The sequence below is a fragment of the Rhizoctonia solani genome, chromosome 13 (genome assembly GCF_016906535.1).
Source record: "Rhizoctonia solani chromosome 13, complete sequence".
NCBI lineage: Eukaryota > Fungi > Basidiomycota > Agaricomycetes > Cantharellales > Ceratobasidiaceae > Rhizoctonia > Rhizoctonia solani.
The window spans coordinates 1,649,247-1,675,480 of record NC_057382.1 but is presented as its reverse complement, the minus strand read 5'-3'; the positions used below and the strand labels follow the sequence as shown (position 1 = coordinate 1,675,480).

The following is a 26,234-nucleotide window of genomic DNA, read 5'->3' as shown; positions in this document are numbered from 1 at the left end:
TCGCAGCAGTGCTAGTCCCTTGAATGAAACTCTTGTTCTATCTGATGATCCTTTCTACTCTTCAAAATCAATAAGACTCCCAAATCTCGTCCGCCATAACATGGCGCATAACTAAATACAGATGTGAGCGTAATGATAGGCACCAGCAGTTTGCTCATACCTTTCCAGTGTTCTAATCCGGTAGCCTTTTGCCACTCTCCTAGACGTTGGTCTCCGTCCTTGAGTACCCAACGCGCCTCACCCTCAACGTTCGGCAAAGGCTTTCCAACTGGTGCGGTTGCATTACCACGGATATGATCAAAGGTAACTTCACGTCGGTCCATGGTGGTCAAAATGTGCTGGCGCAAGAAGGAGCCCAGAAAATCTTTTTCTACGGGGTCTCTGAATTTAAGTGCTGGGGCATTGTTACAGAAGTAGACCTGTAGAGAGATATGCGCGCGGGATTAGTTGGCTTTGGGAGACAAAGGAATGTAATTGAGCGCTGACCATATTTAAGAAGTCGTCATGTTCTCCTGATTCAGGCTCCTTGCCGGGCTCATAGACAACTTTGTCGTGGAACACACGGCAACTATCAAATACGCTCAGGAGTGTGTTCAAAATAGCATGGGCAGGATCCGAGCCCAGTTTCCCAGCAAAGTTCTACGCATATATTGTCATAAATTCCGCGATTTTGCGTTGTGAAAGTGGGCGCCAAACTCACCACTGCTAAAACTCCATCTGTCTTCAAGAGTCTTTTGACTCCCTCAAAAAAGCCAGTGGAAAATAGGAAGGTAGGCACACTTCCCCCGGAGAAACAATCATGGATGATGTAATCGAACAAATCTTCTCGGGTGCTGGTCGCCCCTTGGAGGACTTGCGTTGCATTTCCGGGTTCAGTGTAATGGCCATCAGTGACCGTTCTTGCGCGCCTATCGACCCAGCCTCGTGCATCCTCTAGGAAAACCCCACCATTCGGTTCGGGAAGTCCAAAATATTCGCGGGCATAATTATAGACCGCAGGATCAATTTCTACTACCGTGACGGAGGAGCCGTGCGATTGGAGGGCGCCTGCAGCAACTCCCACTCCAAGACCGCTGTATCTCTCGCTCAGGAATTTGTACAGGGGGTAGATACTTATTACTCACATGATCAAGGAACGATCCTGTTCTTTGCGACTATCTGGGCGTTCCACTATCCTGATCGCTTCTTGTAGAACGAACGCGGTATAGATACTATCTCCTAAGCCATGGGTATTTAAGGGACTACGACTACCGGCAATCCACATTCCGCCAAGCAAAGAGTGGTCGCATCGTAAATACCTAAATTTATCAATCAGGTTTTCCGCAACTACGACCACACCTGTGGTGCTATCTGTACGAGCCAGAACTCGGACGCTGCCGCCAGGGGATGTCCACGGTTCTGTTGGGATCACATGTGGGGAGGTTCTTTTAGATGCTTGAACCAATATCAGTGGGATTACGAGCGGAAGATATGAGCGCCATGTAGCAGGAGGGGGTCGGGGTGTTCCTGCCGAAGGAGTAACAGTCGTGTAGTGGTTGAGATACGAGATATAAGAAGTCGCGCACGAGATCGCGGCTGCAGAACTTAGGTGAATCAAAATCGAGGTGGGGCGTATACGAGTGTGAATTTGGGTAAATACTACTGGCTCCAGGGCTCCAACTAATGTCCACAATTGGAATGCAACTACTGGTGGAGAAACGGCCGGACTGTTGGAGACTGTGCCGAGAGAGAGGTCTGTGAAAGTTCTCCATCAAACGTTGCCTTCGCGCAATGATGGAAGCGTAACTTACCATCCAACGTGAGAGCAGGAATGCCGATAAACACCAGACTGGAGCCGCTATAAACAGCTGCGTCACAATGGGCCCCCATACTGGACTGCCAAATCTAGCGGTCCAAGAGCCTATCCAAAGAGCTGCCATTGGCGAGCCGGCTAGGAACGTCGCAATGCCCACCAAAGCGCCCCTTTCACCCAGGCCAGTCATACCGAGGAGCAGAGAGGCCATGACTGAGAATAGCGTTAATTTCCGGTAATGAAAGGAGGTTGCTATAGATCCATAAAGAGGATGTAAAACCTCTTGGAATGAGATGCTAGCCAACGTGAGGCCAAGTGCAAGTAGTATGCACTTGGCGACAATCTGCACCATTTCCAGGAGTGACTTTTTGGGACCAGAAGAGGCTTTCGTTGAATCATTCGCAGTCTTTGTGGCCTGGGAAGTAGTGTTCGAATTTCCAGCATTCGACTTTGAAGGGGTATTCTGGCTACTTGGAGTAGCTCGCTTGGATGCTTTGGGAGGCATGGCTGCTGTAGCACGAGTCAGTGAGTTGCAGATATATAATTATAGTCTGCTTTACCCTATGTTCGTCGTCACTAGGAGTGAAATGGTTGCTCCGCCAGCGGTAAATCAAGTGTATGATGGCGGATCACGCGGCAATATCCCGGTAACATTACTTATTTCTTCATGTGTATCACGTGGCGCCGCGACAGTGGGCAGCCGATTAATTTGTTACCAAAGATCTTATACATGCTCTAAAAATTTGTAGTGGAACGCACTGAAACTATAATGCGTATACTGCTAACCAATTCAACACCTCCTTCGATAATCATAATCCGTCCAGCTGCGACAGAATGAACCAAACTGGCGGCTCCAAAATCCTGCGCCCCCACCTGACAAACATTTTCGAGTTTAATTTTAAAGCATCGGGACGGTGGGTTAGTTCATCGTCGTGGTTTCCTCGTTCGAACAATTGGGGCCGCTTATAATAAATAAACATTGCCCCACAACGACCTCAGCCAGAGCATTATATAGTTAGGGGAGTCCAACCAAAGCAAGATAGTAGTGAGTCTGCAGATAATCAATATAGAACCCTTTAATATTCATTATTCAGATATATATACTGTATGGCTTTATGCAGAAGGTCAATCGCGAACAGTCCAACAGCTCAGCGACAATGCACATATGCATCCTGCGCGCACATACAGGCCATATATTAGGAGAAAAGGTAGTATGGTCACACAAGGACCCCAGATAGTGATGCCTCATGAACGCGACAGTGTGACGGGTTTGTATGTACCTATTTAGATAAATTGCGTCCAAGATTTTGTCTCCAGAGATACCGAAAACACATCCTCCTCCTCAAATCCAACAGAATTACTGAATTGCAGAAACTCAACGTTAGATATTAGGCCCCGCGGATAGGGGCAGCCGTACATTGCCGTGTGGTGTGAAGTGCGATGATGAGGTAGCCACGCCGACCTAGGTGACGGCGTTTGTTGTACAATAGACAATTCTGATCCAATGGTGTGGTGTAGACCCCGAGACTGGCCTCATTTACTTTCTCGATTTTCGATATGTGCCATATGCCTCAGTGGGGTAATCGGAATGTTATAGTCCTCTACTTATTTGAGGTTGCAGGGTCTGGGTGCATAGTCATGCACAGCCATGTATCTGACGTCTGGCGCCTTTGAATAAATGCGTTAGAAGAGAATGATCGAACATCGACCACTGGCCTCCATGCTGTGGGACAACGGATGTTGACAAGGGAAAGAAGCGCCTATATTATTATCGTTACGTGGCCTATAGCATCGCGAACCAATTGTTTGGGTATCAGCATTACAACACCCACATCTCTAAGTTTGTGGGATCTCTTCTGGGAGATAGGAGAGAGGATCCGCCTTGCCCAATTGTATTAGAATGGGAATATCAAGGTTATGGGAGCTGTCGGCTTACTGACCATTGGCGGTCTGACATACGTAGCTTTATGCTTAACTAGGACCGATCGTGCCAACGAAATCCATCTCATGGTGCGTAGCTGGGTGTACATTGATGGCGGAGCTCAGCCAAAGATGTGGCGCAGATAGGAGGTTGAGAGTTAAACAGAGACCGGCGTCACTTTGAAGATATTCCTGAGATTAACAAACTTGTCTCGGCGCAACATGCAGTGAACACCTGTATCAGCTCGAGGCACATGCTAAATGTACGGAATCCAAGGGCATCTGCCTTCAAGCCGAGCCTAAGTCCATAGTGAGTAGTCAGCCAAAGGGCCCGTTGCCAGCGGTCGAGGTACATAAGCACCAGGGAAGACGTGAAGTGACACCCAGCCCACTCATCAAGCACTTGTGCCTGTTGTAGTTGACTTAGTTCGTTAGTGTATACGTAGCTGGAGGTTCTTAGTTCCGCGACCTGACCTCCTTTTATTTGCAGCTGCGAGCAGTGAAAAGGTGCTTACTCAGTCCCTATAACATGGTCCTTTTCACCGAAACATCTGGGTACGCTTCGTGACCAATAGCGATATTCGTACTCCTGACTATAGTGCCTGTATTGGATCTCATAGTACTGTTACCAACCAAGGCCGCTTAAACGACTCTACTTTATCTGGGTCGCCTATAACACCCGCCCCCGAGGCTCCTGGTACCGAGGCCCCAGTGCAGGCCCCTACAGACTCTGCATGAATTGTGCGAGTCATAGTCTTTTTTGTTCTTGTTGAATATAATTGAACTTTGGTGAATTTTGTTGAATCGTATGAGTAAATGAAGCCTACAAGCAGTCTTGGCAGGCGGCTAAGCTACAATCAATTACGATTGATCTGTTTCCAATAACCAGTCCCCTCGTTGGTTAAACGAGGCCATGGCCAAGAAGTGCTGGTACATCTCTCTGAAAACCTATATACGGTCTCCTAGGAGCTCCTCGTGTACATTGAAATGCCTGGTTTCCGGAAATTAGTTAGGGAGGTTCATTTATTCCTAATTCACGTACCGTATAGGGCTTCCTTCCTTCCTAACCGCGCCAGATAATTGACCATCTTTCTCACTCCACTCGACTGTATATTTTCCAACCACATTTCCCAACCTATCGCGCGTCAGTGCGATCAGTTCAGCAGAGCCGGCCACTCGCTTCCCGCTGCAGTCAAGATCGGTTGTGACAGACTCTGGGAGCTCCCATGTTGCGAACGGGCGAGAGGTAGGCTGGAGAAACCTAGGATCTAGTATGGTTGTGTATTGTTCGCGCAGAAAGACATTAGTGGTGGTAAGCTCAATGGCATCTGATCCTGATTTCCTTCGCATCGATACTACGTATGGCTTTCCGCACCAAGCTATGAGAGCTGTTGAAGAGATACTGGTGCCTAGAGCAGTCACGGCAAGAGCAATCCGCGCGGATAAAGACAGTGGGGCATCGATTATAAATATAAATGGAGTGAGAGCGGATGCCAGGGACAAAGACGTTAAAGAGAATAATTTCAAATTTTTGAATGTAGTAGAGAGGGGACCACGATAGAAAACATGGGCATCACTGCTATTAATCGTTGGTAAGTTATGCTTTTTTGCGATAGGGAACTATATGTTGAAAGGTGGAGATTATCGAACGAAGAGCCATAACGACTTGCAGTTATCAATATGTGAGTGGGGCGATGCTTTCGAACGTATCTGAGAGGCGAAGTTCGTATGGCACTAATGTAAGAGCTGTGCATATACATTTGGTTGGCAGAGTTAGGCGCTGATGATAAAATACATTAGCCTCACGTGAGTTGCATGTACTTGGGGTTACAAAAGGTAATCCGATTACTTTTTGTAACCCCAAGTAGTTCGTTGGAATTGAAGCATGAAAATGACTTCACGTGACCAAAGTAAAAACCTCAATGGGTGCATATATTCACAAAAGAATGACCCACGCCGGTCAAATACCAGAGGCATTCAAGTTTTCTATATATAGCATGCATTTGCACCAAATCATTTGACAATATACCGCTTTATAATATAGTTAGCGTAAAATCTTTGTATTTATAAAAACAACATGAATAGTAGCTATAGATATAATGGATCTTGCTCGCATGTACTGCTTCTACCTAAGGAATACTTCTACAACCAAATTTGATCCCATTGGTCATGTTATATAAGATGGGTTTAACTTGGTCTGGGATTTGTAGGGCACTGGGCTTTTGCTTAAGCCCACACTAATTTGTGCAGACGCCTGTTGCCACCCGATATTTGTCACTTTCTAGAACGTGAAGTAGTGCTAAATTTGATCATACCTGCACTACTATCTGTGATAGAACCGCGGACTCGGCTGACCTTCTTCGGTTCAATAACTTGGATAACATGGCTCTGGTTGTGCTTATTCCACCCTCCTACCCCCCTACCCTGCGGTATATAATGTTGACCTATTCTCAGATCGGGCTCACATTCACGGCACTTGGCTCGAGTCTATATCTGTTTTATCGAGAAAAGTCTTCTAAAAGACTACCTTTGCCCCCTTCTCCGGGGGGATCCTATCCTATACTGGGACACGCTCTTGTTTTACCAACTGAGAACGAGCATATTGCTTACGATAAATGGTGTGAGCAACTGGACAGTAGGTTTACATATCGTCTAAGTTATCGAATGGGACGTTTTTGACTAATTTACAGGTAATATCATCTCGTTGACCGTGCTTGGGAAAACTATTATTGTAATTAATTCGGTGGAGGTGGCTGAAGAACTGATGGACAAACGATCGGAAACTTACTCGGGTCGACCTTATTTGCGCGTAGTTGTGGACCCAGAACTGTAAGACTCACTTTTTTCTCACTCGGATTTCCCGATATTTTCATTTGTCTTTCCTGGCCTGAGGCCTTGCAACTGGACTGCTCAGGGGGAAAATATAGGTAATTACATATTTCAGGGATGTTCCCGAAAAGCGATCTCACCAGTCCTACTTGATTCAATTGAAAGTAGATCCCCTGCTAAATAAATTATTTATAGACTCGACTGGGAAGGTGGCATTATCATGTTGCCCTATGGACCTCGTTGGAAGAAGCAGAGACGTATTATGCACGAGTTGCTAAAACCCTCTGCTAACACCAATAATTTCGCACTTTTCGAGAGAGAGACACATGGTCTACTAAAGCGGCTCCTTGTAAACACGGAGAACTTCGAAAAGGAATTTCGTAGGTGAGTCAAAATTAAGGGGCACTCCTGTACGTTTATAGCTGGCGGTCAATCTCCATTTGGACCTCAGAACTGTTGCGGCTGAGATACTTTCGTCTGTTTATGGCTATACGGTCAAAGACTCAAACGACGCTCTGGTCCGAGATAGTGCCACACTGGTCGAGAAGTTCACCATAACAGCCATCCCTACAAGTAAGTTGTATAACCTGTTTGCTCATATATAGCCTCACTGTTCCACAGACTTCCTCGTCAACTTCATCCCTTGGCTCAAGTATGTCCCTGAGTGGTTCCCAGGGGCTCAGTGGAAGCGCAACATCATCCAGTGGAGACAGCTCAAAGAGCGTGTCATAAACAATCCATATGAATGGGCAAAAGCGCAGATTGTGAGCAAATATATGCGATGTGGTTTGAGTGTCCGCTGATGGGCTATGGCTGCAACAGGCCTCTGGTTTTGCGGCGCCTTCGATTGTGCAGACTCACTTGGCTTCGGTGGAGGGTAATTCAAAGGCAAACATTCCAGAGGAAGAGGAGAACCTTAAGATGGTTGGCGTTGCTCTCTTTGGCGGTGAGCCCCAATAGTTTACATCGGCCTCGCACTTTCCTGACCTAGTTCTAACTAGCCGCCGCCGATACCGTAAGCGGATCTCCCGCAATGTTGTAGTGCCACACTAACTGATGCTTTCGACAGTCTCACGCATCTCTCATGAGCTTTGTGCTCGCCATGGTTCAGCACCCGGACGTCCAGGCTCGTGCCCAGAAAGAGATCGACGACGTCACCAAATCTGAGCGACTTCCCACCATGGCAGACAGAGACTCTATGCCGTACATCCGGTCGATTGTGCAGGAGGTCCTGCGCTGGCAGCCTCCACTTCCGCTGGGTAAGTGCACACTTGTCTGCGAGTGCTTGAGACTGAAGCACGTGCAGGGGTACCCCGAGCTACCTCAGAAGACGACGAGTATCGTGGGTACTTGATCCCTAAAGGCTCTGTTGTGTGAGTGGCTCGATGCTCGACTTGATATAGTTATCTTGCATACGATCCTGACGACTTGTGCAACAGAATCGCAAACTCATGGTCAGTTCACCCGAGTGAGCATACAGGTTAAGCCAAGCCAAACTGAGCTTGCAATCAATTCAGGGCGATGAGCCGCGACGAGTCGGTCTACAAGTCCCCAGATCAGTTCATCCCAGACAGGTTTATGGACCCCGATGTCCCAACCTCACCTGCATTTGGCTTTGGTCGTCGGTAAGCAATGCCTGTTTCGTGCCCTGTAAGGTATGCATTGACCTCGGCCCCTTGCTCAGGTCTTGTCCGGGCAACCACTACGCCGAGGCTTCTTTGTTCATCCTATTTGCGTCTGTGCTGGCAGTGTTCGATCTTGGACCGAAGGTGAACCCTGCGACTGGGCAAGAGGAGATGCCTGAGGGCAAGGTGGTGGTGCATGCGCTCCTGAGGTAGGTTAGCTGGGTGTAGGAAGATGAGAGGGCTAATGACATGGTGTTAGCCGAATCCTGCCTTTCGAATGCACGATCAAGCCCCGGTCAAGCATACATAAGGAACTGATTGAAGCTCTCCAATAGACACAGGAAACTGGGAGGTTCTGGCCTTCGAATGATGTGTTGCTTTATTTCACTCTCAAGAACCGTGGTCTTAGGGAAACATGACTATAAGAGGTCTTTCAAAGTGTTATTGTCTGTACAACAAATCACATTCGGCTCAAGTATATTGATGGACATTAAGGGTGCTCGGTACTAGTCAGTAAGGTACCATGACGAGGGTTGACATCTCTAGTGCGGTTGAATTTTGGCTCTTCTTACCTTTAGACAGCCTCTGTAAGCTCTCCAATCTTCAATTTCCGGAAGTTAATGTCACAAAGGGAGAAGTTCATAATAGAACTGATTAATTTCAACGTTGGTATCCTCGTATACCTTCTGCCTCAGGTAAGATAAGTTGGATTTGTAATGCGTATCTCACTCTTGCAAGTTCAAGAGGACAAATTCAAGAGGCGCAATTGGAATCGTACGTCAATTGCGAGATCGGCCGGGTGGGATCTCTCTGGAGATCAACAAAGTTTCAAAAATCAGAATTGACATCTCCCCAGATCGAAGAACGTCGACCGCAGACTCGAGCTCCTCTGTGGGTTGCATAATAGAAAATTCGATATCCATCCCTGTGGTTACGCGTATGGGGTAGCATGAGGTAGAAGCGACTATTAGAATGCCCCTGAATGAGATAATTTTTGAGATCTTCAAGTGATTGCGTAACATCCAGTACAGCAGGGGCGACGTCATTTAGTTGGCACCCTACTCCAAGGAGCTTGGGTACGAAACCACCAAAACACAGAAGTTCTTATATATAGACCCGAACAAATGCCAAAACAGCCTCTCTTGCAGCTTTATATTTATCTCCGTTGAATCCTGCCCAGTGGCTCTGGCCGCCATGATGAGTTGAAGTCAACGTGTAATGGTCAACAGGGGCTTGATACATTCTTGTGGTCATTCAACGAAAACAACCGTACGAAAGAACCGAGAGATTCAAAGAATATGGCTAGCTTAAGGTGAATAACGTAGCACGGAAAGTGGGAGCGATTGAGAGGATCTCCGTGCAAAAAGGCTTTAGCTAATAGCTGCTATGCTTAACTTTGGCCTTTGATTATATGGACGGGGTGGCATAATCAGTTGATCAACTTCATGTTTGTCTCACTTTATTTTATAAGGTGTAGGGGCAGAGCTGTTCTAAGTCTTTGGGGAAGTCCCACTTGAGCCGCCATAGATTCTTATCGGAGGGCATGAGGTTTGGGTAGTAATCATACTGCCACAATCCAGGAGCTGTTATCTCATGATCAGGTAACTGTGGCATCATCATACATGACAGGGGATTCCATATGGTACTCTTCTCATAAAGCAACAATCATAGTCGATATGGGATTTAATTTGGAGTTAGATGCATATGATGCTAAACAACCGACGCAGAAGGTGGCTACAGCCGGTCACACAGCTTGGATATCTGACTCGCTGTTTCTTTGATGGTCTCTGTACGAACCGAATCTAGTGATCGTAATCGACTTTGATAGACCGGACGCGCGAGAGACTATCCGCCAGGGTATCAAGACTGGCTTCCGTATCGTTTGTATTTCCGCGAGAGAGGCGAGCGCGGGACGACATCGACGCTCGTCTACTCATCTCAGCTGGAGTTCTCAACTGGATTTTGTCCCAGTGCTCCTTCGAGATTGGGTAAGACTTGATATACTCGCGGACCCGCCTGCGTGCTTCTCGCCGAAATTCTGAGGGTAGATAATCACAGGTAACCCCTATAGAGGTGGCTCGTGGAAGAAGGTAATTGATATCCTGAGAATCAGTATGATGTTTTGTGTAATAACGTGTTTCTGGTGATTGTTGATGTTGCTCCCAAGCTTGAAGTTTCAATAAAAGCACTAGCCCAAATGGAGCAACAGGAATACGATGCATCAGGTATTGTTTGTACTGGATAAGATCGGGCGAAAAGTTTGGAATTGACATGATGCCAGGCTGGAGTAGGTCGACCTTGACTCGAACGCCTGCGGTAGTCTTATACCACAACACTTTGTACGTAGCTAAAGGATCCCGTGCAGGTATCAAGTAGAACTTGGAATTAGCATTGATGAGAATCTGCTTAAGTTGCTCTTGCGATAACGTGGTATCAAGAACTAGTAAGTCGGAATCCTATTTGGATGATGCTAAGCATGTGGCTATGGTGGCTAAGAACATAGCCAACCTACGTTGGGGGTTCGGATGTTATTCTCAAGCTTACACGCCAGCCCTCCTACAGCACAAATACGGAACCCTCGTTCCTCGAAGACCTGCACCGCGTCATTGGTAGCAGCCAAGATATCGGAGTAGGTTGCCCTTCCACGACGTAACCCGATTCGATGGTCGGTGTTCGTGGAAGGATGATACGAGCCATATGAATTCCCGTACCACATTGACATGACAGGGGATGAAGGCGATGGAATACAGCAAGCTCACTGATTCGGGCCTTATATCTATCTTCCTGATGGGTCTAGATTGTAGCCACATGTATATCCTATTCTAGGACAACATAGCCACCAATTCTAGAAATAGGTTTACACTCAGAGTCAACATGCCATTCAATTAAATAAAGGGTTAGATCTAATTAATAAAACATGTCGTGTAAAAATCTACATTCTTCCATGGTGTATAATGAACTGGAATAGCTGTCACATGGGTTCAGACAAGGGACAAACAAAAGCATGAAAATGGTGAAAAGCTACAGATGCAAAGGGAAAACGACGGTTTGAAAGATCAAGACCTCAGATATGCAGGCTCTAGGATGGGGATCGGTCACGGCTTTATAAAGGAATATGTAAGTACACCATACGGGAGTCGATCTTATTAGGGCGGAAACTCACTCTGGGGGGTTTGACCTTTGGTGAGAGCGTTGCCTGCCTCGTTCGGCGGCTAGTTCAGCATCTTGCATTACTTCGGCAGCACTCGCTTCCAGGGCTAAAGAAGCGAATGCAGAGTAAGCAGACGAAAAGATACAGAATGGATCGTACGTACACCTGGAAATAGCACTGGCTTCAACTGACATCGAGCCGAACCTAGGGCCAGATGGGTTTGGGTCTCGAGCCATGAACTGCATCTGGTGAGGAAGCTCAGCTTTGCGTCGCTAATAAAACATAAGTGTTATTATCACTTCGGCAGACCAGTAGCTCTACGCTACCTTCTTCAGATCCAATGCGGATACTTCGTCCGTCCTAATTCTGAACCTTTCTTCGTCCAATCGCTCTTGCCTTTCAGCGCATTGAACTACCCATCCGATGCCGATCAAGAACGGTTTTGGGTCGTCGTATAATTTATACTTTGTCAATGTTGATTGGTGACCAGACTTGAAGACGATGTGGGTGGTAGACGGTGTTGGCCTCGAGACAATCTAGTTTTTCAGTCAGTATATGTACCTCCAATGCTGAGAAGTAAACACACTTTGGCACCCATTAATCTGAGCATCTCGATAAACGCGTTCCCGGAGTCCTCTCCATTTGCAGTTCTCACGTCGACACAAACAACGCAAGACCGTAACGGCCCGTTAGAATTCATATTGGCTGATCTATTAGATTCTTCATACTCCATATCGTCACCGGTCTCGTCTTTTGCTTTGCCCTTGCCCTTGGCTGCTGATGCGCTAGCGGTCTTAGCCATCGGCTTACTCGCTCTGGAACCAGTAGAAGACATTGGCCCATCCTTATCGGGTCGTTTCTCTGAAAACCCCAGTGATGATCCCGGTCGTTGAGGGGGCGCGAAGCCCATTGACGTGCCTGGGCGGGGCGGGAGCCCAGGACGTGAGCTTCCAAAGGACGGACGGGCAAGCTTCTCAAGTGCGCTAGATAGGCTAGATAACGACGCTTGAGTGTCTTGTGATATCATAGACCTCCTTGTACCAGGGAGATCTGAATCGTCTTTCGATTGTCCTTTTCGAGGAGATGGATTGCTTCCGGCAGGTACGGTGAGAGGTGGGATCGCACTAGATGATGACGCGGGCGGACGATTAGCAGTATTTGGCTTCATAAAGCTTGTTATTCGTGAGCGAGGAGGTGGAGGGGCGGTGACAACCTTAGTACGAGCCTTTGCTGCCGTAGAAGCAGTGGGCGCAGCGAGCGAACGAGCTTTGGTTGCCCCCGACCGCGTGCGTGCCGCCAGGTTTGAGCGTGATGCAGTGGTAGGTTTGCCTAGGCCCAGTGTAGATGCAGATGCCACTGCCGACATTAACGCTGAAGACCCTGCAGGTGTCGAAGTCGTAGCTACAGCCCTGATTTTAGACGGGCCAGGTGTCGGAATTCCCGACTTCTTTACCGACCCGAGGCCCATTGGAATTCCATTACGACTTGGCCCAGGTGTCATTCTATTCGTTGGCATTGACCCTGTTCGAATTGCAAATGGTGTCTTGGGCTTGCCGGGAGTCGGTGGTCTTGGAGGTCCGGGGGTCCCAGACCGTTTCGGAACAGGTATCATTGAGTCCCTGGTCTCCGTTGAGGTCGAGGTCGTAGCAGTAGGTACAGGCTCATTAACGTCCAGGAGCCCCTCTCCATCTGACAAATCAGTCAATTCTGACATACTCGTCAGCGAGGATGACCGTGGACGCGTGCTAGGGAATGCCGTTGGCGCAACAATATCAGAGATCGGTACCATGATATCCTTAGGTTCACTGTTTTCTTCGGGCTGAGTAAGATTACTTGACGATGGTGGTTGTTTGGTTGGACTGGCAGGGAGCGAAGATACAGGAGACGTAGGTGCGGGAGGAGAGACCGGTGGTGAATTAGGTGATATTATTGAATCCCGAGGTTGCATGCTCGTATCTCCATCTGGATCTGGACACACAGTTGTATCTCCCATATCCCGCATAGTCGTGTCTCCTGCTGTAGTGTCTCCTCCATCTACAAAACTAAAACCAATATCGTCTGGAAGGCTTGACAAGGGACTAGTTTCTGGGTCCATAGAATCCGGATTCAGGAATGAAGAAGGGGGAGCTTCGTCCCTGGGAGCATCCGTAATCATAGCAGCCCCCTGGCTTGCACTATATTTGTCTACTGAATTTGTACGTGATCGTGATCGGGACTTGAGAGCGGATAGTGCCAGCTGGTCGGTGACTAGTGGTGTGAGAGATAGTGGAGCTGAAGACGGGGTTGTTGCAGGAGCCGGGATCTCTACTACTACTGACGTCGATCGGGAGCGTTTCTCCGAAGTAGAGCCTCTTCGGGGCTTTGAAAAAATGAGTTCGTTCCCAGCCGTTGGCGAGGGTTTTGCCTGAACAACCTGAGGTTCAGCCCCGGAAAGAGCGACACATTCCACCCTTGAAGGACCAACAGAACCACAGCGAGTAACAGAGTCTGAGACAGACACAGACTCTGAACGGGATCTGGAACGCGTGACGCGAGCAGTAAACAAGGAGTTCTGTTTAATTTCGGGCAGGGGCTGAGAACTCTCGGTATCGTCGATAGATTGTGATGCCTTGGGACGCTCATCGGGCTGAGAGCTCTCAATACGTTCGGGCCGAATCGGATGGAGCAAAGAAACCTTGTTCCTCCGTTAGGATTCTTTTCGATTGTGGGGTGAACTCCACCACAGCATTATTGAATAGGTCGGCCACACTGATGTTCGCAGGCTCCTGTTCGACTGGTGCAGTTTCTGGCTGTTCAACTTGCTCCGAGACCGGCATTTCAACTGGCTTAGTTTCCACTTTATTGGTCAGGGCATCTTGACCGCTCGTTTGTTTGGGCTGCCTATTGGCACGCGGTGTAGACTCCTCGTCCTCGAGGACACTACCAAACACTGGGGGTTTACTGACCCTATGCGCGAGCCCTTTTTCCTCAGCATCCTCAACATTAGATGGGGGGAATAACATTTTCGGCGTAAATGTAGGGAGACTTCGACCTTTTGTAGTTGGTGTTTCGGGTATAACCGTAGCTGGAACGGCCGCAGAAAGTAAGGGCAGCTTGGGGGGGGCAGCAGGAAGAACATTCGAGTGAGCGGGTGTTGTTACAGAGGCAAATAGGTTCTTGGTAGGCGCAAATACAGGTGGAGGCTTTTTGGTTGGAGATTCTTCTTCACCTCGGTGCAAATTTGGAGTAAATATTGGCATGGTTCGCGACTTATGTGCAGGCGTGGATGGAACGGCCAATGCGCGAGATGGGGTTGGAGCAAAGATAGGAACAGTATTTGGTTTGCTGGGTGATGAAGGAGCGTTGAGTTCGTCGCCGGAGATCAAGGGGTGGTGTGTATGCAGGCGTCGGGGAGTGGCTGCGAACAGAGGAACGGGTGTCGCATGAGGTCGTTTGGAGAGAGATTGTAACGTCGGTACTGGTTGTCTAAATCAGTAAATTAATTGCATGTTGAGACAAACTTATGCTCACCAACCCGGCCTTGGAACGGCGTACGAATCTCAAGCCCAGGACCTTCAATGGGCCGTATGGAAAGGTGTGTAGGGAGTGGTGCTGCCTGGTCATCAAACTCCTCATGTTCGACCGACGCACCAATCGAATTATTCGGCTCGAGCTGCTCTTCTTCGCTATTATCCTCATCGACCGTGATCTCTGTCCTACTTGTCTCCGCACTGGTATTAGCGCCTCCCTTGGATTTTCTTCGGCTCGCGTTGGGACTCGCAAAGACCCTACTCCTCTTCGCCTTGGCTCGAGGACTCGGGCTAAGGTGAAACAGTGCCCGACCATGCTTCGGCTTATTCCCTACATTAAATCCAAAGTTTGTGAGCTTAGGCGGCGAGGCCATTCCCAGGCCGGCCTTTTGACGTGCTTTGGATTTATGTGATCTGCTTCCGAGGCCGAGTCCAGCTGCTGTGTCCGATGAAATATGTGATGTGGCATCTCCCGCTACTACCCCTCACCCATTAGCATCCTACTTTATTGACCTATGAACTGTTTGACTTGCCATCTCCCCGTGGCCGTTTAGCATTGGCATTATCATCATCCACAGAGTCTGAAGACAAACGCTTGAGTGTACCCCGTGTCTTTTTGCGGGGAGGCATCCCCAGTCAATCAGGTATCGCTAGCGTGGGTTCGTTTGTGTAATTTAGGAGTGTGGTGTCCACGAGTATGGTGGTGAGTGGGTACAGGCGATCCACACCAAGAAGCGCGTGTTGTGGAAACAGTCACGTGCAATGGCTATGATACGTCACGTGCAATAGTGGGTGTGGCTACCTGGCCCTGGATTAAAAGACTTGTGCTCGTAAATAAATTTGGCGCAATTTTTTTACTCGTATATACGGACTGATGATTTTAATGCATGCATTACCTCAGCTATGCTGAAAACCCGCCGTCGCTACCACCGTTGCATGGGCAGTGACATCCGATATCCGTTTCAACAGGGCCATTGAACTTTGCCATTGCAATCATGCGTGGGCATGCATCCTTCATCTACTAGCGCCCCGAGGAATCAGCCTCGCCATAGCCCACCTACGTGCTGCTCTACAGCCTCGTATCAATCCTAACCACGATCTCGCGGCATGTACTCAACAAAAATATGTGAGTGCAATTTGGTGCAATTGCTGAAATTAAATCCAGAGTTAGTCGATAGTGCAATGAACTGCAATTGCATGTCATTACACTAGTTCAGTGGTGCAATGATGTGCAATCGCAGCTCATTGCACCGTTGACTAACCCTGGTTTAATTAATTGCACCAACACCCTTTTTTTTCCCTGAGACATAGCATACGCTCGTCTCAATACGTATAGGCTCTAGAGGCCTTCCGTATAGTCATATCTCATACAGTAAAATATTCGAAGCCTTTAACTAATATGCGCCACGGAAGTGACAAGGTGTCATTATATATCAAGGCTTATGATGGTAGGTCCACCAGTCCGCTCAAGAATGTATCAACTATCCCAAACTCACGATCTCGGCCCTTCAAAGACTCTGTAATCCAATTACGAGAGGTCTCAGCCACGTAGTGCATGGGGGCGAATTTTCCATTGTGTTTTATTCGGTCAAATTTATCCCATCTACAGGCTGTAACATTGGCGCCTGTGATATAACTCTAGGATAGATACACTTGAAGGACACGTTGTGGCTTTAGTACAATCTAATACCTGGATGAAGCTGCGCTAGCTATGTCCTGACATAAGGCAAAGGCGCTGAAGGTGTTTCCCTGGTGATGTAGAGTACAACAAGCATATGATTCAACCGTTAATCTATCTTACATACAATAGCAAAGATAATGTAATTTCCCCGGTAACAGCCCAATCGGACTAGACTGGTATCTACTTATAGAGCAGATTCAATTAGCTCCTTGTGTATACTTGACCGGGGCTTGATCGTGCATTCGAAAGGTAGGATTCGGCTAACACCATACCATTAGCGCTCTTATCTTCCTACACCCAGCTAACCTACCTCAGGAGCGCATGCACCACCACCTTGCCCTCAGGCATCTCTCTTGCCCAGTCGCAGGGTTCACCTTCGGTCCAAGATCGAACACTGCCAGCACAGACGCAAATAGGATGAATAAAGATGCCTCGGCGTAGTGGTTGCCCGGACAAGACCTGAGCAAGGGACTGGGCTCAGTGCATGCCTTATGGGGTACGAAGCAGGCACGGCAATGCTTACCGACGACCAAAGCCAAATGCAGTTGATGTCGGGACATCGAGGCCTATAAACCTGTCTGGGATGAACTGATCTGGGGACTTGTAGACCGACTCGTCGCGGCTCATCGCCCTGAATTGATTGCAAGCTCAGTTTGGCTTGGTTTAACCTGTATGCTCACTCGGGTGAACTGACCATGAGTTTGTGATTCTGTTGCACAAGTCGTCAGGATCGTATGCAATATAACTATATCAAGTCGAGCATCGAGCCACTCACACAACAGAGCCTTTAGGGATCAAGTACCCACGATACTCGTCGTCTTCTGAGGTAGCTCGGGTACCCCTGCACGTGCTTCAGTCTCAAGCACTCGCAAACAAGTGCACTTACCCAGCGGAAGTGGAGGCTGCCAGCGCAGGCCTCCTGCACAATCGACCGGATGTACGGCATAGAGTCTCTGTCTGCCATGGTGGGAAGTCGCTCAGATTTGGTGACGTCGTCGATCTCTTTCTGGGCACGAGCCTGGACGTCCGGGTGCTGAACCATGGCGAGCACAAAGCTCATGAGAGATGCGTGAGACTGTGTGGGACGCATCAGTTAGTGTAACACTACAAAATCGCGGGATATCTTCTTACGGTATCGGCGGCGGCTAGCCATACCCGGGTTAGGAAAGCATGAAATGAATGAAAGTCTATGGAAACGCACCACCGAAAAGAGACACGCTGACTCGTCTAAGGTTTTCCTCTTCCTCTGGCATGTTTGCCTTCGGGTTTCCCTCCACGGAAGCCAAGAGAGTCTGTACGATCGAAGGCGCCGCAAAACCAGATGCCTGTTGCAGCCATAGCCCATCAGCGACACTCAAACCACACCGCATACATCCACTCACAATCTGCGCTTTTGCCCATTCGTATGGGTAGTTCTTAACATGGTCCTTGAGATGCCTCCACTGAATGATGTTGCGCTTCCACTGAGCTCCCGGGAACCACTCAGGGACATACTTGAGCCAAGGGATGAAGTTGACGAGGAAGTCTATGGAACGGTGAGGCTAGAGGTGAGCGAACAGGATATCTAACCTACTCGCAGGAACGGCTGCCACGGTGAATTTTTCGACCACCGTGGCACTATCTCGGACCAGAGTCCATAAATCTTTGACCAAGGGATGAAGTTGACGAGGAAGTCTATGGAACGGTGAGGCTAGAGGTGAGCGAACAGGATACTAACCTACTCGCAGGAACGGCTGCCACGGTGAATTTTTCGACCACCGTGGCACTATCTCGGACCAGAGGGTCGTCTAAATCTTTGACGGTGTAGCCATAAACGGAAGAGAGTGCATTATGGCAATGTTGTCGCCCCAGCCTAATCTATAAAAAATAGTAGGCTCAATATTTTGTGACAAAGGGTGGACGTTGTGCCTAATGTGAAAACTTGTAAAAATCCGCGGCGGCTCCTATTTCACCAACCGGCCATTGCCGCATGGAGGTACTGCCGACGGGCAAAAGTGGTTGCCCGAGGACAGCAGGCGGTCTGACAGCTCTAAAAGTAGATACTCACAGTCTGGATCGGAGATGGCACGCAAGTAAGGGCGACTAGAGTATATTGTCGAACGTTGATCGAGGAGATGTCTTGCCACTTCCACCGAATTTACGATGATTATGTTTTGCCCGAGCACAGTTAGAGAAATGATATCGCCTATAAGATTGCATTATCTAAATATTGGCCAGGAAAACTGAACAAAAGTGGAACATACTGTTCAGTTCCTTGCACCATTGTGCGTAAACAAGGTGCTCATCCATTAGTTGGGAGCACAAGAGCATGTCCAAGTATTGGGTAGGATCCCGCAGGAGAAGAGGCACCGCAAAGGAGGTTTTTTGAAGACTCGATCCCTACACAATAGGTACAAACTGGACCCAAGGACCGTGAGCGTGAATCCAATTTCGGGATACGTCAACATCAGCGAACGACGACCAATGGAGGAAAGACAGACACGAGAGTCGTGCCCCTCGGCTACTTATAATCCCTGGCCAGGGCGAATGGCCTGTTAACTGAATTCCCACCACATGTAGAGCAGAAATGGCACAAATTAAAGGAAATGCGGCTTCTGAATATTACGATCGGCCAGCGGACGAAAGGAAATCTTCAAATTAGTGCAATTCGTGACCAGCGCTCGGTACCCCCTAATATGGTTTAGCTCGAGCCAGTTTCATTCACTTTCATTGAAGATCATGTTTAAGCCGCCCTCTGCTTGCACAGGGATATGATCTAAGCCAAAGCCGCGGGTAACCCACTCTATAGGCCTACCGTGACCTATCGCTCTACACGCTATGAGGCAATGCTTCCATGTCCTTGGCACTACGCGCTACCACGTGTGGGAATTTAGCGATGCCTGTTTATACAACCGAAGATCGGGGCTTTCGAGACGGCACCGGCCGGGGCCGGGGTGTCGAATGAACAGCCCACGACTCCCTAGGCATGTTTGAGATAGTTGAGTCCGAAGGCAATATATTGGTAAATACGCGTAACTTATAATCAACGAATACCACAGAGCCACAATTAACTTTTTTGAGAAACCTGGCTGCGAATTATTTTCGCAAAAATCTCTCTACTCTGGATGCACACAAACTTGAATGCGTGGCGTGTGGTGTAGATCGAACGCAATAGCAAGTAACTGATCAACCGAAGTGGATGCACACAAACTTGAATGCGTGGCGTGTGGTGTAGATCGAACGCAATAGCAAGTAACTGATCAACCGAAGCCTGCGGTATGCTTTCCATATATGCATACCTACCCTGATCCGAAGCCATTCCCGTCCCTCGTTGTCGTGACCGCGGAGAAAGTTTCTCAAGTCGATTCAAGATCCAATCCATACGACTTGGAACACGTTTTTAAAACGATCGTTGATTTCTGTCGTCAGTGGGGTTGCGCGCCCCTTAGATAGGGTCAGACCTTCAGGCTAATTTGACAAGCATTCCCATCCTTGTTTCTGGTTACTCTCATCGCTGCATTCTTACTCCACTGGCGCGCTGATGGGCTGAGGAAGATATGATATTGCGCCCCAAGCACCAAAGTGGTGCGACATTCATTCATAAACACATTATGTTCGATACCGCAAATATGACACAAAAATCCTGAATGCAGTCTTTCAAATATCATTAATACCGGTACCCAGAATACACTTGTCGCGAGACAGTATACAAATGGATCAATAATTAAAAATCAACATGATCAACATTCTGGATTTTGAAGCTAGGTGCCTCAACACCAAGCCGGGAACACGCCATCATTATTATATTGGGCACATACCTACGCGAGCCGTTATGAAGGACCTGCAAGCTGCCTGTGGTTGACCTGGTTCGCTCTCGGACATAATCTGGGTGGTCGCGACCCAGAATAAGAAATTCATCGGTTTCGATTTATCAGATACTCGAGGCCTTTAAATTTGTCACGACTACGCTTACATCTTCAAGACGTGTTTTTCGGGAAGTTCTCTGGATGATTACTCGGTCTTTTGGAGTATTAAATAGCAATTGAATGCAAACAAGGAAGTGTCTAAACTCATGAAGACGCGCTTCCGCGGGGGTGTCTCTTCAGTATTCCCAAGCAGGACTCTCCCCCCCCCCCAAAAAAAAAGACACAGATGTCACGGATTCAAATCTCTACAAGGAGCTTGCTTCTTATAACTGAATCGTTATGCCTCGTTCCTCGACACCTATATTATATGGTACCGTGCCAATATTCTTACTATATCACTCCAGGTGTGTCTTGGGGCTGAAGTAGCTCTCACAAGGACAACCCTGAAATTAGGGTCTGATAGATAGGAAAATGCCTGTCATATTGGGAGTCGGCTAGACCAGATATGTGAGAATAATTTCAATGGCTATAGATTGAGGATTGCATATCTGACCCATAGAGATAGTTAATCGGCAGTAGGAATGTTATTATCCTAATACCATAATATGTCATTAGCCCAGGCACGACTTCGTATATCCACGAATCGCTCTATTGGATAAATATTACTAGCATATTAGCCATATAGCTAATCCAGAGGCCTTGCAACTGGCTACTTCATCTGGATCACTAAAACACACTGAGATTGATGATCTTATGATGCGATACTTGTCTAAGATTACTTGACCCTATACAGACTCAAGAAAGAGGACCAACGGAACTCAGCTGAGGTTCAACCTCTCACAAGCGATTATATGCGCACACTACTCCTACCCCCTAAAACTTTGATATCTTCTTAAGGAAATTCTGGCCAAGGACAGCCACCAAGTATGTCACTGTACTCATAATAAACATTCGAACCTACACGTGTCGAGACCATACTTGGGGCGTAAACATTCGATGAGTGGGGTTATCTACAACCCACGCGTGCTATGATTTTCAAACTACCTGATTTATGCTGTGCTAGTGTGGAAGGCATGTGGCCAGATAGTGACGAAGTTCTTGGTGGCTTCATACGGTCAGTGTCTCCACTCGATACAATTGATAATTTCTATAGTAGACTTGCATTGTGCTGGGCCAGGCACTTAGAACTCTTACGGCCGAAGCATTCCAAGGTGCAGCGGCCAGAGCTCACAGCCCCAGTGCCTTGGCTGCGTAGCTCTCGCGTAGTGCATAGCATAATTGTATGCTGTATCCAAAACCAATCACACGGGCGTTACACGAGCACCCGTTTCAAAAACAACAAACACATCGCATCCGAGTTAGGACCTTGAGACAACTAAATTACCTCGATAGAAAACACACCCCTCAGGGATGTCACCTCATATACTTGTTATAGTATACTGGCACTAGTGTGGAGACGGGATAAACGTTGAAAATCTTTAATGAATACAGTTGTTTGTTTGTTTTTATCAGATGGAGTCAAACAAACAAAGCCTTGCAGATGCCTCATGTCCAGGTTCGCGGATGTTCAAGAACCGATACAGAACCGCCATCTCGTTCCCTCGTATATTGTCCTTTTCGTGTGCTTGGCTGCACGACACTCTCCTCTCCTCGACGACGACGATTTTTACGACTGGTGTGCAATCATTCTCTGATATCGACAAGTGATATTAGAAACTAATTATACGCGCTTGACAGAGCCATGGCCCCTTCTACGACGCCGCGCCCCTCTCTTGGCGAACGCAGGCCATCCCCACTGAAAATGAGCTCTGCTGCCAAACACGAAAAAGTTCCGGCATCGCCTAGTACGTCGATAATGGATTTCGACGGCGAAGGCAACGATGCCTCGGTCGTTCCACGCAAGTCCCGACCCAGCGGACAGGACGGCAACCGACCACGCGTCCGGTCAGGGGGAGGACCGCCCAGGACTGCACATGCTGCCATGCAGAGCCCCGATGTCGCCGGACTCGAGCAGCTCAGACAGACTATGCAGGCCACGCTCGGTATGCCCCTTTGAGAGCCGTGTTGGGAGCTCATATTTACCCTTTTTGGACAGGAATGCTCGGGACCACATTTGATTATCTGGGCGAACAGACTGGCCGTGTTGCTCAGCTTGGGCCAGCTGTCGAGGCCAGTCATCAGATTCACCAGCTCCGTCGTCAGGTTCATGCGCAAGGTATGTTTTTACTCTGGATGATCCCATCACGAGTCTTATACTTTTTTTTTCACTTAGATCGGAAACAAGAGGAGCGTATGCAGGAGATTAAGAGTCTCCTACAGGACGTTCTAAAAGACCAGGTACCTACAAATTACTCCATTGTTTTGTCGCGCTCTAACACGCCCCCAGATCGCCGAACACCTCCGCGCTCATGTATTCGAAATGATCCGCGAAAAGGTTGAAGAATATGTAGCAGATAAAGTTCGGGAGCAGGTGCGTTTCTCGCTGCTTCTCTCCTTTCACCCAGCTGATGTGATGTGAATTCTCACAGCTTCAAAAGCAAATCCCTGATGCTCTGCGTGAACAAGTCAAAGATCACCGTAGGCACTTGGCCGAAGTCAAGCGGTGTCTCAACAACTCTGAAGCTCGTCGCGCGAATGCTACACTTCGTAACCATGGCTCCGCCATCCGAGAGCCTTTGCATGCGCTCCTTATGACCGATGGCAATGTCAGTGACCTGTGGCCTGCAGATCTCGCGCAGCTCTTTGGTTTATAGCAGTACGTCCACCACGTGCAATCACAACATACGTAAGATACTGACAGTGAGGTTTGTTAGATGACACTGCTAAGCGTCTATTGGACGATTATGAGCTCACATATGCGAGCGACGATCCAACTGAGCGTATGCTCAACAAATTCATGGCACACATCGGGGTAAGCTTGTCGATTGGTCCACCCGTGCATAATACTGACCTGTTCGCAGGTTGGCTTCCAAATGGTTCCTCCCCAACGACGACCACCTCTGCAAATCAGCAGCATGTAATACCTCTGTACGACTTTTTTCTTCTTTTACGACGTTCTCGGTTTGTCTGGATCGGTTTTTCTCTCTGTTTTTTCTACTTGGTGCACCACTGGATTTACCAAGACTCCTGTTCTGTTTTGTGTGGACGCAACTGTCACCCTACCCTCTCCTTCTATAGTGTTCTGATCATCTCCCCCGGCAACAACTCTGTATAATCGTATATCCTTTGGTGGTTTGTGTTGTGTATCAACATGATTTTTTTACACTTGTTCAATCCCAATCGTTAAAAGCACAAATGTTGACCCACAGAAAAAGCATACGTTTATCTAAGCGCGAGATTCCTCGGAACGTGATGCACGGACCACCTGGAGGAGAGTATAAATTCCCCAAATTTGGGGCGGGAGCGATCTTTGTGCGGCGGCACGGCTCTGCAATTTCCCCAGTGTTGCTCACCTCTGCGCAATTGTTTCTACGCGGTAGTTCGAGTGTCAAGCCGTGCTCTGAGCGATTTGGACGTCTTAGCACCCAATTGTCTTCTTGTGCACGCAAGTTAGACGGGGGTCGGTGGTTCATACATCCCTTTTATCCCTGTTTTTGTAGATTATATATGCTTCTGCTATGAATTACCATTTTTGCTATTCCAGAGAACTACCGATGATTATACAGCGAGACCAGGGTACTGTACAACAACAACACAACAGAACCAAAGGGGGGGGGGATATTGATACACAAAAGGTCTCATTCGACTCGTCCTAGTCCAAAATAACCCGGAACACAAGCCCAAATCTCGGCTCTTTTTTCGTGCAACACGCGAGCACCACCCAGCGCATCCAGGACAAAACCCGAACCGCTCCTCGGGGATGTGCGCGAGCTTGTTGAGCGCTGCGAGCGGATCGAGGGTGGAGGCTGCGAGCGGCAGCACGCTCGTCGTCCAGTACGTCTGCGCGGCGGACTGGCACCAGTCTGCGACTGGCCGTCGGGGTGCGGGGCTGTGCATGCGTGGTGTTCGAGGGCGGGCGCAACGGGTCCGGCGAGTGCGATTGGACGAAATGGGCGTGCAGCTTTTCGCGGCCTATTACCAGCCGATTCATTTCCTCGTTCGACAGTCGGCTCGTATCACCACTACCACTGCCTTCAGTCGCATACGAATGGCGAGCGAGTCTGTACCATGCATACGGCAACAGCTCGGGCACGTCGAGCTGAATGACCGAGATAGGATCGTACAGCTTTTCTTTCCCGCGCGGTTTGCGGTCCACGTCGGAGAGCGCGAGCGGGTACTCTTCTCGGAGGTGCGAGAGGATTTTGTCCCGGATGCTGGATATTTGGTATTTTGTGGCCAGGCGCAGTTGGCCGGATGTGGTCTCGACGTCTGAGATGGTTGTTCGTTGGAGAGTCCTGGTAAGGGGGTGTTAGAGCTGGTATGCAGGTGGAGTGAGGTGGAGTGGCGAGGTGGCTTACAGTCCGTCATAGACAGCTGATAAGAGGGCTGCTATATCTTCTTCTGTATCCCCAAGCGGGACAACTGGACATCCATGTATCCTTTCGAACCTGGCTCTACTAGGATACGAAAACAACTCTTTGAACACGGGAGACTGCCTCGCTTCATTCAAGAAGCAAGTCAATATACTACCTTACAGCATTGTATACAAAGCTATAGACTCACATAAGACCGACTGGTGGACCCGAAATTGGGTCTGGGAAGGAGGCTTGGCAACCAAAACCACGTTCCCGTCGTCCAACCAAAACCGCCCGTGTTTACCGCCCGTGATAATAAACTCGTCTTCCGGGGCATCAAATCCAGACAAACTCGTCCTCGTTGTCTTCTTGTTGGAGAAACGAGGTGGCTAGGACGGGTGCTAAAGTCGAGGTTGTTGTGCTCATGCTTGGATTCTCGAGTCCGGGCAATGAGCATATGGGGTGGAGTTGGGGGGGGGAGGGGAGGTTGTGGGAGGGAGCAAGGATCTCAAGGGGCGCACTTTGTATATGCGTTCATGGTTTGCCACGTGGAATCTGCACTGCTGACGCAACTTGGCACAGGCAACGGAGCCACTTGATTCTGGGGTCGGATAGACCAAATGTGGGGTATGGGGGCTGTTATAAAATTAAATGATACATAAATCAAAGAGTTACAATTGAATGCTCTATCATGGGATATGTACGAGAAGATGGCGGCCGAATCGCGAGACGAGAAATGCGAGAAATGCTAATTGTGACTAGAGCGAGGTGCTGTCGTCGCCAGATCCACCATTGCCACGAGAGCCGCGGATGATAAGGTCTACAGCCTTGTTGGCGAGGGCTAATGGTTCACCAGCTATCGCGAGTTGGTACATGCTCTATTGGGGCGCGCCCCCGTTTCAGCATCTCGAAGATATAGCGTATACGTATATGGAGTACACACCTTGGCTACCCCTATCGGAACACCATCGTCCCATAGCTTCGCACCCTTGGATAACAGCCGCCCCGTAGGTCCGAAATACTTGTCGAACCCAGCCCGAATCCCATCGGCGATTTGAAACGGCAATGGACCAAGCGCAATGACTTTTTCGTACGTTCTGTGCAACAGGATGAGCCAAAAAATGAAAAAAGAAAAGAGAAAGAGAACCGGACTGACTCGGACTCGGACTGCTGTGGCGCACCTCTAGCCGCCGGTTCCGCAGCCTTTTCGACCTCATTCGGAGCGCTCTTCTGGTTGACAGAAACGGGCTGATCGTCTCCGACTCCAGGAACGAAATTGACAGGACTTGGGACGCCGCTGCCCTTCATCCCAAACATGTCTTGTCGCGACATACCGCCCTTTGAGAAAAAATATATCTCCCCGCCAGCGGTCCCCACTCTTTCAAATTCTCGCTCTGTGGACGAGTACGCGACTCGAGGGCCCAGTAA

The 26,234-nt window shown here is 48.6% G+C and overlaps 8 protein-coding genes across 8 annotated transcripts; 2 read left to right on the top strand and 6 right to left on the bottom strand.

Moving 5' to 3' along the window:
• Window positions 1-67: 67 nt before the first annotated feature.
• On the bottom strand, window positions 68-2,297 carry RhiXN_07360 (spermine/spermidine synthase; the record flags this gene model as incomplete). Its single annotated transcript, XM_043327176.1, has 7 exons — window positions 68-111; window positions 161-419; window positions 487-639; window positions 701-1,073; window positions 1,125-1,734; window positions 1,791-1,884; window positions 1,953-2,297. 7 exons carry the CDS (start codon window positions 2,295-2,297, stop codon window positions 68-70), a joined length of 1,878 nt encoding a protein of 625 aa, XP_043185648.1.
• Window positions 2,298-4,660: 2,363 nt separating this feature from the next.
• Window positions 4,661-5,062, bottom strand: RhiXN_07359 (uncharacterized protein; the record flags this gene model as incomplete). Its single annotated transcript, XM_043327175.1, has 2 exons — window positions 4,661-4,703; window positions 4,755-5,062. 2 exons carry the CDS (start codon window positions 5,060-5,062, stop codon window positions 4,661-4,663), a joined length of 351 nt encoding a protein of 116 aa, XP_043185647.1.
• A 1,086-nt stretch (window positions 5,063-6,148) lies between these two features.
• Window positions 6,149-8,501, top strand: RhiXN_07358 (cytochrome P450 family protein; the record flags this gene model as incomplete). Its single annotated transcript, XM_043327174.1, has 13 exons — window positions 6,149-6,347; window positions 6,403-6,541; window positions 6,737-6,925; window positions 6,993-7,114; window positions 7,163-7,305; window positions 7,364-7,487; window positions 7,543-7,556; window positions 7,611-7,800; window positions 7,848-7,914; window positions 7,981-7,995; window positions 8,059-8,166; window positions 8,226-8,375; window positions 8,426-8,501. The coding sequence occupies 13 exons, from the start codon at window positions 6,149-6,151 to the stop codon at window positions 8,499-8,501; spliced, it is 1,536 nt and encodes a 511-aa protein (XP_043185646.1).
• Window positions 8,502-9,968: 1,467 nt separating this feature from the next.
• Window positions 9,969-10,888, bottom strand: RhiXN_07357 (PTCB-BRCT domain protein; the record flags this gene model as incomplete). Its single annotated transcript, XM_043327173.1, has 2 exons — window positions 9,969-10,622; window positions 10,679-10,888. The coding sequence occupies 2 exons, from the start codon at window positions 10,886-10,888 to the stop codon at window positions 9,969-9,971; spliced, it is 864 nt and encodes a 287-aa protein (XP_043185645.1).
• Window positions 10,889-11,245: 357 nt separating this feature from the next.
• On the bottom strand, window positions 11,246-15,200 carry RhiXN_07356 (PTCB-BRCT domain protein; the record flags this gene model as incomplete). The annotated part of the gene is made up of 7 exons (XM_043327172.1): window positions 11,246-11,267; window positions 11,330-11,423; window positions 11,481-11,589; window positions 11,644-11,853; window positions 11,904-13,991; window positions 14,038-14,774; window positions 14,828-15,200. The coding sequence occupies 7 exons, from the start codon at window positions 15,198-15,200 to the stop codon at window positions 11,246-11,248; spliced, it is 3,633 nt and encodes a 1,210-aa protein (XP_043185644.1).
• Window positions 15,201-17,026: 1,826 nt separating this feature from the next.
• Window positions 17,027-18,796, bottom strand: RhiXN_07355 (cytochrome P450 family protein; the record flags this gene model as incomplete). The annotated part of the gene is made up of 11 exons (XM_043327171.1): window positions 17,027-17,138; window positions 17,202-17,252; window positions 17,314-17,348; window positions 17,394-17,582; window positions 17,639-17,652; window positions 17,709-17,832; window positions 17,890-18,032; window positions 18,081-18,181; window positions 18,225-18,300; window positions 18,555-18,692; window positions 18,751-18,796. 11 exons carry the CDS (start codon window positions 18,794-18,796, stop codon window positions 17,027-17,029), a joined length of 1,029 nt encoding a protein of 342 aa, XP_043185643.1.
• Window positions 18,797-22,093: 3,297 nt separating this feature from the next.
• RhiXN_07354 (uncharacterized protein) lies at window positions 22,094-23,372 on the top strand (the record flags this gene model as incomplete). Its single annotated transcript, XM_043327170.1, has 7 exons — window positions 22,094-22,394; window positions 22,448-22,567; window positions 22,625-22,689; window positions 22,739-22,822; window positions 22,881-23,097; window positions 23,166-23,263; window positions 23,313-23,372. 7 exons carry the CDS (start codon window positions 22,094-22,096, stop codon window positions 23,370-23,372), a joined length of 945 nt encoding a protein of 314 aa, XP_043185642.1.
• A 731-nt stretch (window positions 23,373-24,103) lies between these two features.
• RhiXN_07353 (The BTB (BR-C, ttk and bab)/POZ (Pox virus and Zinc finger) domain) lies at window positions 24,104-26,138 on the bottom strand (the record flags this gene model as incomplete). The annotated part of the gene is made up of 7 exons (XM_043327169.1): window positions 24,104-24,746; window positions 24,810-24,951; window positions 25,015-25,195; window positions 25,375-25,442; window positions 25,597-25,684; window positions 25,750-25,903; window positions 25,963-26,138. The coding sequence occupies 7 exons, from the start codon at window positions 26,136-26,138 to the stop codon at window positions 24,104-24,106; spliced, it is 1,452 nt and encodes a 483-aa protein (XP_043185641.1).
• Window positions 26,139-26,234: the final 96 nt, after the last annotated feature.